The sequence below is a fragment of the Sciurus vulgaris genome (genome assembly GCF_902686455.1).
Source record: "Sciurus vulgaris genome assembly, chromosome: 8".
In the NCBI taxonomy this organism is placed as follows: Eukaryota; Metazoa; Chordata; class Mammalia; order Rodentia; family Sciuridae; genus Sciurus; species Sciurus vulgaris.
The window spans coordinates 136,267,587-136,280,855 of record NC_136468.1 but is presented as its reverse complement, the minus strand read 5'-3'; the positions used below and the strand labels follow the sequence as shown (position 1 = coordinate 136,280,855).

The 13,269-nt window shown below is 51.7% G+C and overlaps 1 protein-coding gene across 2 annotated transcripts in view; it reads left to right on the top strand.

The window, feature by feature from the left end:
- The window catches only part of SVOP (SV2 related protein), an 87,495-nt gene that overhangs the window by 30,572 nt on the left and 43,654 nt on the right, over positions 1-13,269 (top strand). For both annotated transcript variants that reach the window (XR_013765759.1, XM_079151367.1), the window contains exons 5-6: positions 1,901-1,972; positions 11,233-11,357. Coding sequence is in view for 1 of the 2 variants with exons in the window: in XM_079151367.1 (XP_079007493.1) it covers positions 1,901-1,972; positions 11,233-11,357 (197 nt within the window). In the remaining variant the exon portion in view is untranslated. The remainder of the gene's footprint in view (positions 1-1,900; positions 1,973-11,232; positions 11,358-13,269) is intronic.

The following is a 13,269-nucleotide window of genomic DNA, read 5'->3' as shown; positions in this document are numbered from 1 at the left end:
ACACAGCAACAAATAATTATTAAACATAAGTAAATTTTTATTGAGACCATACCCCTTAGTGAGTGGTAGGGGGTGTTTTCCAAATATTTCATGCATTCTTGGATGATTACTTACTGCTAAACTAACCCAGGTTTTAGCACTTTTTTTTTTTTTCTGGGTTATATATGACTAGTGTTTTTCTGTCTTGTCATTTTTACTGAACGGATATGAAAAGTTTGTTGTCATGAAAGAAGTTTTAGGGGCCAGGCAGGTGTTCTGTTATAACTCAATAAACTAATGCCGCTTGAGAATTTAATGCAACGTCCCAGTTCTATACTAAAGCGCCCACCCTTCTCATGTATGAAAAGTAACTCTTAGTGATCTCATTCGCTGGCTACCCGACTGGGTCATCCTCCTGTTTTGTTAAAAATCATAGTAAAGGCCGGGGAGCCTAGATGACTGACGAGGGCGTCCCCTTCCGAGGCACCCCGGGGGGTTTGGTGGCCCGCAGCGCACTCTGCACGGAGACTGGGAGAAGCCACCCGGGGCGGGGGGCAGGTCAGACCCCCACAGTCGGTCTCAGGAAAGAACAGGGCTGTGGAGGGTCGGGAAGCTCCCTCCGGGATTGCAGTGACCCCTCTCTGCTTCTCCCTGGGTGCCCTGCGCACAGCTGACCCTGTGCTCAGGATCTGACCCAACACGGAGAGAAGATCCTGGGAGAATATCGCGGCACAGACGATTTATCCTGTCATTGTTCCCTGAACAGGGTGGCAGCTGTTTCGCTGGCACTTGCCTTGCGTTAGGATTAGGCGGCCTCTAGAGGGGGCTTGGAGTGCCCGGGAGCGAGGCGGCGGTGGCAAGCGCGTACTGAGCCCTGTGGCCTGAGAGACAGGCGGTCCTGGAGACCCGGGGACCACCGCGCACCCTGTTCTGGCCACTACCCTGGGACCCGCCAGCAGAAAGGCTTCTAGGGTCAGACAGAACCGAGGCAGCGCGGTTCCTCCCTGGGCCTCAGTTGGCCCAGCTGTTAAATGGGGACGCGAGCAGCACCCCTCAAGGGCTGCAGGGCTGAGGTAAGGTGAGCGCCAGGCATTTAGCGAGGTGTCTGCTGGGGTGAGCCCCAGGCAGCTGCCGGGCTGGTGCGCGATCCTCCTCGGGGTATTCCGAGCAGGTGTCTTCGCCTGCCTGAGCCTCAGCTCCCTGTCCATCGGGTGGGGTGGGCCAAGGAAGAACCACGTGACGCCAGCTTTGCCCGGCGCCGTGAGCGCCCCGAATGGTGGTCTTCGCCCCGCCCGGCCCTCCGTCTGCCCACTTCCAGCTCTGCGCTCTGGCCCGTGTCTTTCCTTAGCCCTAGGGCGAGACATTTCTTGGGTGATAAGCTGGTGAAATCCTCGTTCTGTAGCCTCTCTGCCTAATCCAGTCCCGCCGCCCACCCCTGGCGCCTGTCGGACCCTGGTGGAGTGGTTTTCCTTGGCTGGGCCTTAGTTTCCTCATCTGAAAAATGGGGGTAACAATAACACCCACCTGGTGCAATGGTCCCGCGCTGTAAGCGGCTGTGCGATGCACAAGATGGTGTTTGTGCCCTGGTGGGTTTGTGGCCAGGGTTGGCTATTTTTTTTTTTTTGGTACTGGGACTTGAACCCAGGGGCCCTTTCCCACTGAACCTCATCCCCAGCCCTTTTTATATGTTATTTTGAGACAGTGTCTCTCTGAGTTGCTTAGGGTCTTGCTAAATTGCTGAGGCTGGCCTCGAACTCACGATCCTCCTGCCTCAGCCTCCCAGGCCGCTGAGATGACAGGCATGGAGCACTGTGCCTGGCTGCAGCTTATTATTTTCATGGGGTGCCATGCTATGGGTATGGGCTATTGTTCCTTGTCTCCTGGTCCGTGTCGCTGATAGAAGCTGTCGTTACATCCACAGGTGGTCTTTGTAGGCATGATGTCCAGCTCCACGCTCTGGGGAAATATCTCGGACCAGTACGGCAGGAAAACAGTAAGTCAGCCTCTTCTGAGCCTGCGTCCTCCAGGTCCCTTGCCGTGGGTGATGGGGACGGGGAGCAACACCTCTGCTGCGGTAGCCATGGCAGGCCACGTGGAGAGCCACGTCGGAGGACTGCGAGGGGACAGGGCACTAAGGCCACTGTGGAAGCTTGGAGTTGCGCGTGGCTGGGGGCCGCTGGTGTCCTCCGAGCGTGCAGTGAGGCGGGGCAGGCACGGCACTGGCTTTCCTGCCCTGACGTGGCCGCGGCTCCGTTGGCAGGTCTGCGTTTTCATTGCTTCTGTGGCTTTGGAGGGTCCCCTTTGTTTTTCCCACAGCTCTTACTTTGTCACGCTGCACTTGGGTCTCTGATTCTTCCAGCCCTTGGACTTGGCCCTCAGGAGGGTCAAGAGCTGTGTGGAGGCTCCACCCCAGTGGTGCACACTCTGTGACCACAGCTTTCCTGTCCTTCTTGGCTGCTCTCCATTAGCTGCCATTTGCCAGAGGCAGGGGAGCGTCCTGGTGATTTGCTGGCAGTCAGGTGGACCTGGGTTCTTGCTTCTGACTGTGTGACCTTGTGCAAGTGAATCGACCTGTCTGAGCGTCAGTTTCCTCATATATACAAAGAAGACTGACAGAACCCACATCGCCTCCAGTGCCATTTGGAGGGATGGCTTTGTTGGGTGCCGGGCACAGGCTGGGCACCCGGACCTGTGAAAGCAGAGCTGTGACATTTCTAACAAGTTCCCGGGCAATGCTGCTGCCGCCGTCCAGGGACCCCTGGTGAGAACTATTGGCTTTGGCTGATAAAATCTGCCCCCTGGGCTGGGCGTGGATTGGGAACCTCAGCCAACGTGGAACTCTGTTAGGAAAGAAGTGGGTGGCAGTGGGTAGGTAACGGGTCACGGCCACTACGACTAACGTGTCGCAGCCTGAAAGCAAAATAGTGCCTGGCACCACGCCAGCTCACCCGGTCACCAGCAGGCGCCCCAGACCCAAATTCCAGAATCTGAAAATCTGGAAGTGTTTGCGTGCTGGCCTGGTGCTCAGAACTTTTAAGATTTGGGAGCGTTTTTGGATTGGGGGGTTTTTTTAATTAGGGGATCCTCAGCTAATACAATTGATGCAAATATTCCAAAGTCTAAAAAATAAAAAAAGAAGAAGAAATCTGAAATGCTTCTGTTCCCAAGCATTCTGGGACAGGGATACCCAACCTGCGTGATGGCTCTGACTTTGCAGACGAGGAAACCGAGGCACGGGGAATGGCGCCTTGCCCAAGGCCACAGGGTCAGAGCGTCACGTCTTGCTCTTTCTCAGGGTGGGTCTCAGTCTTCACTGTGACGTTCGTGGCTTAAATCTTTAGGCACTTAGTAAATCTACGTCGACTCAAGGAATGAAGAGATGTCTGAAGGGATGCAAGAAGTAGGCGCCAGCTGCATCCTCTCAAACTGGGCAGGAAGCACTGGGCCGGCAGATACCAGGGAGATGGCCGTGCATTCACCTGCCAAGAAGCGGCCATGGCGGGGCCAGGGTCACAGGCTGGGAAGAGGAGTGTGGCCATCATGGCCAGAGGATCTGGGTGGGTTCTGGGGCCGCAGGGGTGGTTGGCAAGGCCTCTCCAGGCTGACTGGTCCCCTGTTGGCCTGGAGGGATCACTCTGGACTTCAGCCTGCTAGATGCCACCCGCCACAGTGACCATTTCCCAAGGGTGTGAGTGACGGCTTCACCCTTTTCCTGGTTGGAGGGTCGAGGGGTCGTGAGCATCCCTAACCCAAGAAGTGAGGGCAGAAGGGAGCCAGCGAGGGAGGAGGTAAAGGAGGAAGGAAGAGAGGGCTCTCAGGAAACCTGAGCCTCGATTTCACAGATTCCTCGATGGCTTTCGGAAAGACGCTGATTGAATCTTGCGAATTCTGGCTCCTTCCAGAACGGCGGTTTTGAGTGTGGGGAGGGGAGCGCTTGCCAGCGCCTGCAGACATTGTCCATTGTCGCAGCTAGGGGGAGGGCCACTGCTGGAATCTAGTGGGCAGAGAGCAGGGATTCTGCCCCATACCCCACAGTACAGAGGACACCCCACATCACAAAGGATGATCCCGTCCAGGACGTTCCTGTGCCCAAGTCAAGTCACTGTGCAGACAATGCCAAGTTGCAGTATTATGAAGAGCCAGTTCTTCATCCTCTTTCTCTATCCTCTGGCCTGCTCAGCTCTCATCCCAATACTTACCTGTGTGGCTCATTTTCACAAGTGACATAGTAGCATATTGCTATGATAAGCATGGCCTTGGGCCAGACTGCTTGGGTTCATATCCCAGCTTGTCCACTCGGACAAGGCTGTGTGATCCTGGGCCAGCCACTCAACCTCTCTGTGCCTCTGTTCTCTAAGTGATGAAATAACACTCTCTCACCTAGGGCTGTTGCAAGGAGTAAATGATGGCCTTGCGTATAAAGCTCTTGACACAGAAACAGTTTCATTCATGTCCACTGTTGTTTGTGAAGTTCCGGGTACCCATTAATGGCAGAGCAGTTAAAATACAGCTGTGTCCACCTCCACAGTCCACGGCCTTCACCCTGACCTTGGCTGCCAGCAAACAGAATTGAATCATCCCCTGAACTCAGCTCATCAGTCCGACATTCATTCATCCCAAATAGATGAGGCTTGGGAGGGCCACCCCCAGGGGTCCCACCCGTTGTCCTGACCAGCTGACTAGGTTCCACACCTAGTGTGACCAGAGAGAGAGGTGGGAAAGCACCCCAGGCTGCAGGGCTCCCCCCAGGGCAGCTCGGAATGCTGCCGGCCTCCGGGAGCAAGGACCAGGCTGCAGTTAGAAAACGCTTCCCCAGGACTTCTCCAGGAACACGGGGCAGGCCGGGCAGCTGGCCAGGCCTGGCAGCCGCAGAAGATGTCCTGATCTGCCTCCGCCCAGCAGGGAGGTTTCCGCCGAGAGTGTCCACTTCGTGACTTTGCCGGGCAGTCCCATATGGGGCCAGGACTCAGTGAGCCAGTTGGGTTCCTGCAGAAGTTTCCACAGGCTGGCAGTTTGTGGCACCACAGAAAAGTGACAGAGGGCGTTGTAGCCTTGGGGTCGGGGAGATAAGCACATTTGGGGTCACATCCCAGTGCCCCGGTTGAGCTAGCCGTTTTAGTTAGCTTTTTCCGCTGTGACCAGAATACCCGGCGGTAACAACTTCTTAGAGGAGGAGAGTTTCTCCGGGGCTCATGGTTTCCGGGTCGCAGTCCGTGCTTGGCCCTGGGCAGGGGGTGAGGCAGCCCATCATAGGGAAAGGCTCAGTGAAGGACAGCTGCTCAACTCACGGCGAGGTCAGGAAGCAGAGGGGGACAGAGAAGTGACCACAGGGAAGGGGCCCCCTTCTGGACACGCCCACAGGGGCCCACCCTCAGCCACGCCCCGCCTGCCTGCAGCTGCGCCCCAGTAGGTCGGTCCTTCCAAGCCGGAGGATTGAGGAGGTGGCAGCTGACCAGATCCAGTCCTCTCACCTCTGAACATTCCCGAGGTGCTCTGGGAAGACGCCACCAGAAAGGTTCAGAACACCCGGAGATGTTTGCCGGCGCGCGAAACGCTGACGTTGTCTGGGGCTCCAAGGAAGAAAATCCAGAATGCGGTTTGGGTCCTCGTCCTGGAGATTGACTGGAGGAGTCCAGGGTGCATATTGGGCCTGTGCATCACCAGCCCTTCTAGACTACGGTTGCTAACTGGCCACCCCGGGGCCGGATCTGGCCCCGGCTGTGTGTTTTGGGGTTTGGTTTTGGTGCAATGGCCAGCTGCGCCCCAAGCGTGCTAGCGTGCGTTCTGCCTGAGCCCAGCTCCAGCCCTGTTCTCTTCGCCTGGGTGTTTTAGATGGTTCTGAGTTTTATTTTATTTTGCACAAAAACAAACAGCTTGTTTTTTTTTTGAAAACCAGTCATCTCATAGCCCCGGACCCACACCGTCATGGTTACTGGCGGGGAGCTGGGTAGAGGCCAGGTCAGGGAACCTTGTCTCCCATTCCCTGGGCCGCCCCTGGCCTTGGTCTGTCCCACCTGCATTGTGCCTGTGTGTTCTTGTCAGCAGTCAGGGGGGCCATCCAAGGCCCTGGGGCAGGACTGGCCATCCAAGGCCCTGGAGCGGGGAGTGGCCATCCAAGGCCCTGGAGCAGGGAGTGGCTCACTCAGAGTGCCTTCAGGGTTGGAAATCCTGGCTCCAGGCTTGACTCTGGCGCTTGCTAATTTTGAGCAAATCACTAAACTATTTCTGCCCTTGCTGTGCTAATTCGTAAAGTAGAAATGAAAATAATCTCTTCCCACACTGTCAGGACCCAGTATAAGGATGTAACTGTGGTCTAAAAATGCAGATGAAGTTTGATGAAGTTAGAGGCCCTGCAGCTTTTGGGTTCCCTGATGTAGTGGGGACAACGATGCCTGATACACACCATCTTGCATAGATGAAGGAATGAATGAGTAATAGATGTCTCTATTGCCAAGCACACAGCAGGTGCTCAATACGTGCACACTGAACAAATGAATGAACTGGTTTTATATATATATATCAGTAGCTCTAGTACTGGGCACACAGTAAGTGTTCAACAGCTGTATATTGAATAAATGGATAGGTTAATGAATATTTACTCATTAATGTGAGTGAATGAATATTACTAATATTTATCAGTGGCATACAACAGGGGCTCAAGGCTTTTATGGAATGGATAATCCAGTGAGCAAATTAACGAGTGCATGTTTAGCCCACTCCCTCTGCTACCTGGGATACAGCAGGGGGTGCTGGATAAAGGTGTTTGGAAGCTGGGGATGTAGCTCAGTGGTAGAGCGCTTGCCTAGCCTGGAGAAGCCCTGAATGCCAGCCCCCCAGGAACACAAAAGTAAATAAGTAAATAAAATACAAAATAGATATACAGCGTGTATGGAAGGCAGGCAGGGAGGGCCGGAGAGCTGTCAATGATAAAGGTCAGATCAGATGGGAAGCAGAGTAACCATAGTCCAGCAGAAAGTCCTCTGACGCATTCCTTCAGTGTCAAGAAACTCTGTGACCCTGTGACAGTACCTGCACATGGCTCCACATCCCCATGTGGGGGCGGCTGGAGAGCCCCGCGTCAGCAGACACCTGCGTGCCTGTGTCTGGGAGCCAGCCGGGTGGGCGTGGCCGTCTGTGCTGAGCCTCTGACAGCTCAGAGGCAGGCGCAGCCCCAGGCGGCCTCTCTTCTCCTGCTTTGTTTTTCTTTCTTCTTGTTTTCTCTGCTGCTCATTATGTCCTGTGTCAGATATAAGACTGCTTGGGTTTCAGGGAAGAAAATCCCAATGAAGTGAACTTTAGCCCAACGAAAAGAATGAAGTAGAGCTGGGCTTGTGGCTCAGTGGTAGAGCGCTTGCCTAGCTCATGTGAGGCACTGGGTTCAGTTCCCAGCACCACATATAAATAAATGAATAAAATAAAGGTCCATTGACAACTAAAATACATTAAATTAAAAGAATGAAGTATCAGTGAGCAGGAACTGATTTCACAGTGGTGGCTTTGGGGTGCAGAAATGTTGCTTTCTTATTTTTGCTTCCTAGACATCAGTGATTCCTGACAACCTGTTCTTCTAGTTATGTATCTTTATTTGTTGTTGTTGTTTTTGTGCAAGCTGTTACCGAAAGCTCAGTTCTTGTCCCCAACACCAATCCAATAATGAGGACACTGCTTTTATTGTTTTTGTTTTTTTTTTTTTTGGTGCTGGGGGTTGAACCCAGAGCCTTGTGCATGCGAGGTAAACACGCTACCACCTGCGTATCCCCAGCCCAAGGACACTGTTTTGAGAAAAAGGAAGAAGTTTCATTGCTTTGCTAGCAAAGGAGAAGCACAGGGACTTCTGTCCCAGAGCCTGTGATTCTGCCCCTAAAGGGCAACAGGATTTTTTAAAGAGGTGACTCAAAGGCTGTATTCCAGGGTTCTCTGTTGGAGTTGTAATTCACTTATTAATTTGGAAGATAGTCATTTCTGAGATCTTCTGTGCCATCCCAGTCTGAATTACTTCATCCCTGTGGTAGGTGTGTGCTCACGGACAGATAACTCTGCCTGGGATGGGGAAGAAAGGTAACCCTATCTCCCTGGAGATGAGGGAGCTGGGAGAGATTAGGGAGGAGCAGGAAGAGAGGAAGAGAAAGAAACATGTCCCTTTAAGAAATAAGTCGCACAGCAGCAAGGGCTGTATTCAAAGCATAAAGTGGGCCCCCGTTACAGGGCTGGGGATGGAACCCAGGTTCTTGCACATGGTAGGAGAGTGCCCTACCATTGAACTACCCCCCCCCCCAGCCCTTCACTGTCTTTCTTTATATCAACTTGCTTTTAAAAACAATTAAAATGAGACCGCACAGTGGTGCACACCTGTAATCCCAGCAATTGGGAAACCGAGGCAGGCAGCTCACAATTTGGAGGCCAGCCTGGGCAATTTAGTGAGACCTTGTCTCTAAAGTAGAAGATAAAGAGCGCTAGGATGTAGCTTAGTGGTGACGTGCGCCTGGGTTCCATTCCCTGTCCTGCCTGAAGTAGACTGATTAGTTAAAATTACAATTAAATTTTTTTACTTTAATGTATTTTTTAAGGAAAGGAGCTGGGGGCGGTGGCCACACCTATGATCTCAGCAACTTGGGAGGCTGAGGCAGGCGAATTGCAAGTTCAATGCCAGCCTCAGCAGCTTCCGAGGCCCTAAGCAACTTAGTGAGACCCTGTCCCCGCCCCCTCCCCCCCAAAAAAGGGGGGCTGGGGGCGTGGCTCAGTGGTAGAGCTCTGGCCTAGCAGGTGCGAGGCCCTGGATTCCATCCTCAGTACTGAAAGAAAAAAAAAGTAACTTTCTTGCAAGGAAATACAAATGATTTAAATTTTCTATTACCTATCACCATTTTTAAAGGACCTCTAGACAGAGATCTCCATTCTAGTGTTTTAAAATTCAGTTTAAGAGTAAAGCAGAAATCAGCGTGTTCTACACTTCCCTCCTGAAGTATTGCAGGGCAGGAGGGGGAACTCCACCTTGGTTCCTGGGAGGAGTGTGGCAGAGACTCCTTCTGGACCTCACGTAGCAGGTTTAAAAGTCACATAAAATTTGCATTCTACTCCCTCGCATTTGACGGTGACTGTGATATAAATTACATTCTCCTTTAGTTTCTTTTTCACTTTCTCTGAGTAATTAGTGCTCCAGGAATCTGTACCCTGTCCATCCTGAAGCCTTGTGTCCCCGCTGTGGTTCTCAGCCTGCGTGAACACATGTTCTGCTGCTTAAAACGCCAGGACATTTTTTGTTTAGTTTTGTTTTCGTGGTGCTGGGGATTGAACCCAGGGCCCCGTGCACCGTAAGGCAAGCCCTCTGCCAACTGAGCTACATCCCCAGCCCGCCATGAATGTTTTTGATCACGTTGTGTTAGTCTGCTTTTTTATTGCAACAAATACTTGAGATAAATCAACCTTTAAAGAGAAAAGGTTTGTTTCAGTGCGGGGTTAGTTTGTCCCCTCGCTTTCAGGCCTGTGGTGGGGTAGTTCATCAGGGGAGCGTTTAGTAGAGCAGAAATGATCACCTCTTGGCAGAGAGGCAGAAAGAAAATAGGAAGGAAGAGGAAGAGACCAGGTATTCACAGTCTCTTCATGGCCACGCCTCCATAATATTTAAAACCTGTTAGGCCCCACCTCCTGCTAAGCCCCACCTCCTGCTAAGCCCCACCTCCTGCTAAGCCCCACCTCTTAAAGGCTCCACCACCTCTCTGTAGTGCCAACCTGGGGATCAAGCCTTTCACACACAGACCCTTGGGGGACATTCCAAATTAAAACTATAGTAAATGCCTTCTTCTTTTTTTACTGGGGATTAAACTCGGGCACTCAACCACTGAGCCACCTCCCCAGCCCTGTTTTGTATTTTATTTAGAGATAGGGTCTCACCAAGTTGCTTAGTGCCTTTCTTTTACTGAGGCTGGCTTTGAACTTGTGATCCTCCTGCCTCAGCCTCCCAAGCCGCTGGGATGACAGGCATGCGCTGCCGTGACTGGCTAGTAAATGCCTTCTTAAGGATCCTGGTGTCAATTTCAGAGATAAAATAATCCAGTCATTCACAACCTTTAAAAAAATGACAAGTTCCAATGCTGTAGCTAAGGAAAAAAATTTTTAAGGTCATTAACTAAGATAAGGTTTATTTTCAACAGGCAACTCTTCACATACAGCTTAACCTAGATGGTACAAGAAACTAGTTAATATTTGCCCCTCGTTATAAATAAGTTCGGACTTAAGTGAACATTTTCTAAGCTTTCTCTTCTACTCTTTGGCATTTTGAAATAAAGTTTACATGAGTCAATTCATAAAGGAGCCCTGTGAATGCAGATAAATACTGAAACAATCCTTCAGTGACTCAGGTATCTTATGTAACATTGTTACTGACAGAATGGTTTTTTGAAACAAATGATGTTGTCAAGTTGTGGAAAATAAAAAAAAATTTAAAAAAAAGTAAAACTTCCTCTGATTTACCTGGCATTTCCTTTCTTAGAAAAGTCAATGTATGACCTGGGCTCTGCCCCCCGACACCCGTCCTGTCTATACCTAAGGCAGAGTGAAGATCTAGGTGCGGATCATTTACAGGGTCTCCCGGGTGCGGCAGTGGGGTCGGGCAGGACGTCTGCGATGCTCTGAGACACAGGACGAGTCTCCTGCCTTGTGGAGTGGCTGACACCTCTGGGCCCTGATTGGCATAAAGTATTAATCAATGGGACCATTAAGAATGGCCCACAGGGGCTGGTGGTGTGGGTCAGTGGTAGAGTGCTTGCCTGGCATGTGTGAGGCACTGAGATCAATCCTCAGCACCACCTAAAAATAGATACATAAAGGTATTGCATCCATCTGCAAATATACATATATTAAAAAAGAGTGGCCCACAGTTTTCTCACAATGCCCTTGAGGATTGGCACCACCCATTACAGAGAACCCCAGGCATCCCTTAGCCAGGGGGTGACGATTCTTTAATCCTATGGGCAGCATCTGGGGAGGGGGTGCTGGGACGGGCCCCGGGGCCTCACGCAGGCTACGCTCTTGCTCTGCAGTGACATACCTCCCCTGCATGGGAGCTGGTGTGTGTGTGTGTGTGTTTGTGTGTGTGTTCCTTGGGATCAAACCCAGGGCGTCGCACATGCTGGGCAAGCGCTCTGCCACCGAGCTGCAGCCAGGCTTCCTGCAGCCCATGCCATCCGGGTGTGAAGAGAGGTCCTGTGACCTGTGCGGAGAAGCCCTGTGACCGGGTGTCTTCCTTCTCCGCAGGGCCTGAAGATCAGCGTGCTCTGGACCCTCTACTACGGCATCCTCAGCGCCTTCGCGCCTGTGTATAGCTGGATCCTGGTGCTCCGAGGCCTGGTGGGCTTTGGGATTGGAGGGGTCCCCCAGTCGTAAGTAAATACCCAGCTCCGCCATCCAGCCAGGTAGCCAGTCAACTGGTCCGCTCTCCATAGCCATGGGTTCCTTCTCCTTGGAGTCAAAAAATATTTGAAAAAGATTTGCGTCTGGATACCGACCATGGACAATCTTTTTTCCTTAAGCAATAGAGTATTGTGACCATTTCCACAGCACTGACCTTGTACTAGCCATCGTGAGTCACCTAGAGATGCGTTAAAGTATGTAGGAGAAGCTGGGCATGGTGGTGCACACCTGGAATCCTCACCTGGGAGGCTGAGGCAGGAGGGTCACAAGTTCAAGGCCAGCCTGGGCAACATGGTGAGACCCTGTCTCAAGATAAAAGGTCAAAAAGGATGGGGATGCAGCCCAGTGGTAAAGCGCCCCCCGGGTTCAGTCCCCAGCACCCTGCCACCCATACAAAAGAACTTAGGTTCTGTGCAAGTGCCAGGCCATTTTAATAAGGGATTTGAGAGGTTGGCATCTGAGGAGCTTCTTGAGACCAGTCCCCCACAGATTCCAAGGGATGGCTGTACGGGTGTTCGTGGCCTTGGTGGGGGTGGGGGGCCGAGATGGCTACAGCCGGGCTTCTGATGTAGCAAAAGAATACCGTCATTGTCATGATTGACAGCAACCACACAATAGCTGGAAGGTCACAAAAGTGAAATTGGAATATAGAGAAAGATCTGGCATCTTCTGGACATTTCACTTTGACACGGGGGTGCCCAGGGGGTGCACACCATGGCTTTATTGCAGTCTCCATTTTTTGTCCTCTGAGACTGGGAGGGTGAAATCCCTTGCCAGGTCACGCGTAAGTGGAACTAAGGACCCTGGTCACTACCACAAGTAGTGTGGCCTCCCACCCCTTCTGACCTCTACTCAAGGAAGCCAGGAAACCACACAGCGGGGTGTTTTCTTGTTGCTCTTGGAGTTTAAGGTACTGAGAATACTCAGGGTTGGTGGGAGAAGCCAGTCTCTCCTGGGGGTGAGGGAAGGCTTTCCACTCATGCTGGGCCCAAACCCAGGGGCCAGGCAGGGCTTAGCAACTGTGGCAAAACTAACCGGTTCCATAAATCAAGTTTTATTGGAACACACCACACTCTTCAATTATCTGCTATCTGTGGTTGTTTGTGTGCCTCAGCAATAGAATCAAAGAGTTTCAAAGGCTGAGCTATTTGCTATGTGGCCCACTGTGGAAAAATTAGGTTGGATGCCTCCCTCCCCTCCAAAAACACCACAGAAGTATTATCCAGTATTTAATGTTTACTCTGTGGTAGGTGCTGTTTTAAACAACTTGCCCAGATTCTCTCTTTTAATCCCTGAATTTTCCCTAAAAGGTAACCTCTCTTAGTAACCCCATTTTACAGATAAAAAGGCACAGAGAAGTAAAGCAACTGGGTTCAGATAGCACAGCCACAAAGTGGCAGAGCTAGAGAGTGTGAACCCAGGCCTTATAACTCTAGAATTTGGACCCTGTTTTAACCAGCTTTTCACTGCTGTGACTAAAGGACCCAACCAGAACAAGTTGTAGAGGAGGAAAGGTGCTTTTTTAGGGACTCACAGTTTCAGAGGTCTCAGTCCATAAGTGGCTGACTCCATTCCTTGGGGCTCAAAGTGAGGCAGGACATCAAGGCAGAAGAGTGTGGCAGAGGGAAGCAGCCCGCATGGTGATCAGGAAGCAGGGAGCCATCTCCACTCACCAGATGCAAATATATACCCCAGGCCACGCCCCAATTCCCACCTCCTCCAGCCACACCCACCACTTCAGTTACCACTCAGTCCCTCGCAGGGGATTAATTCACCGTTTCGATTTAGACTCTTACAACCCAATCATTTCTCCCCTGAACCTTCTTGCGTTGTCTCACACGTGAGCTTTTGGGGGACACCTCACATCCGAACCCTAACAGG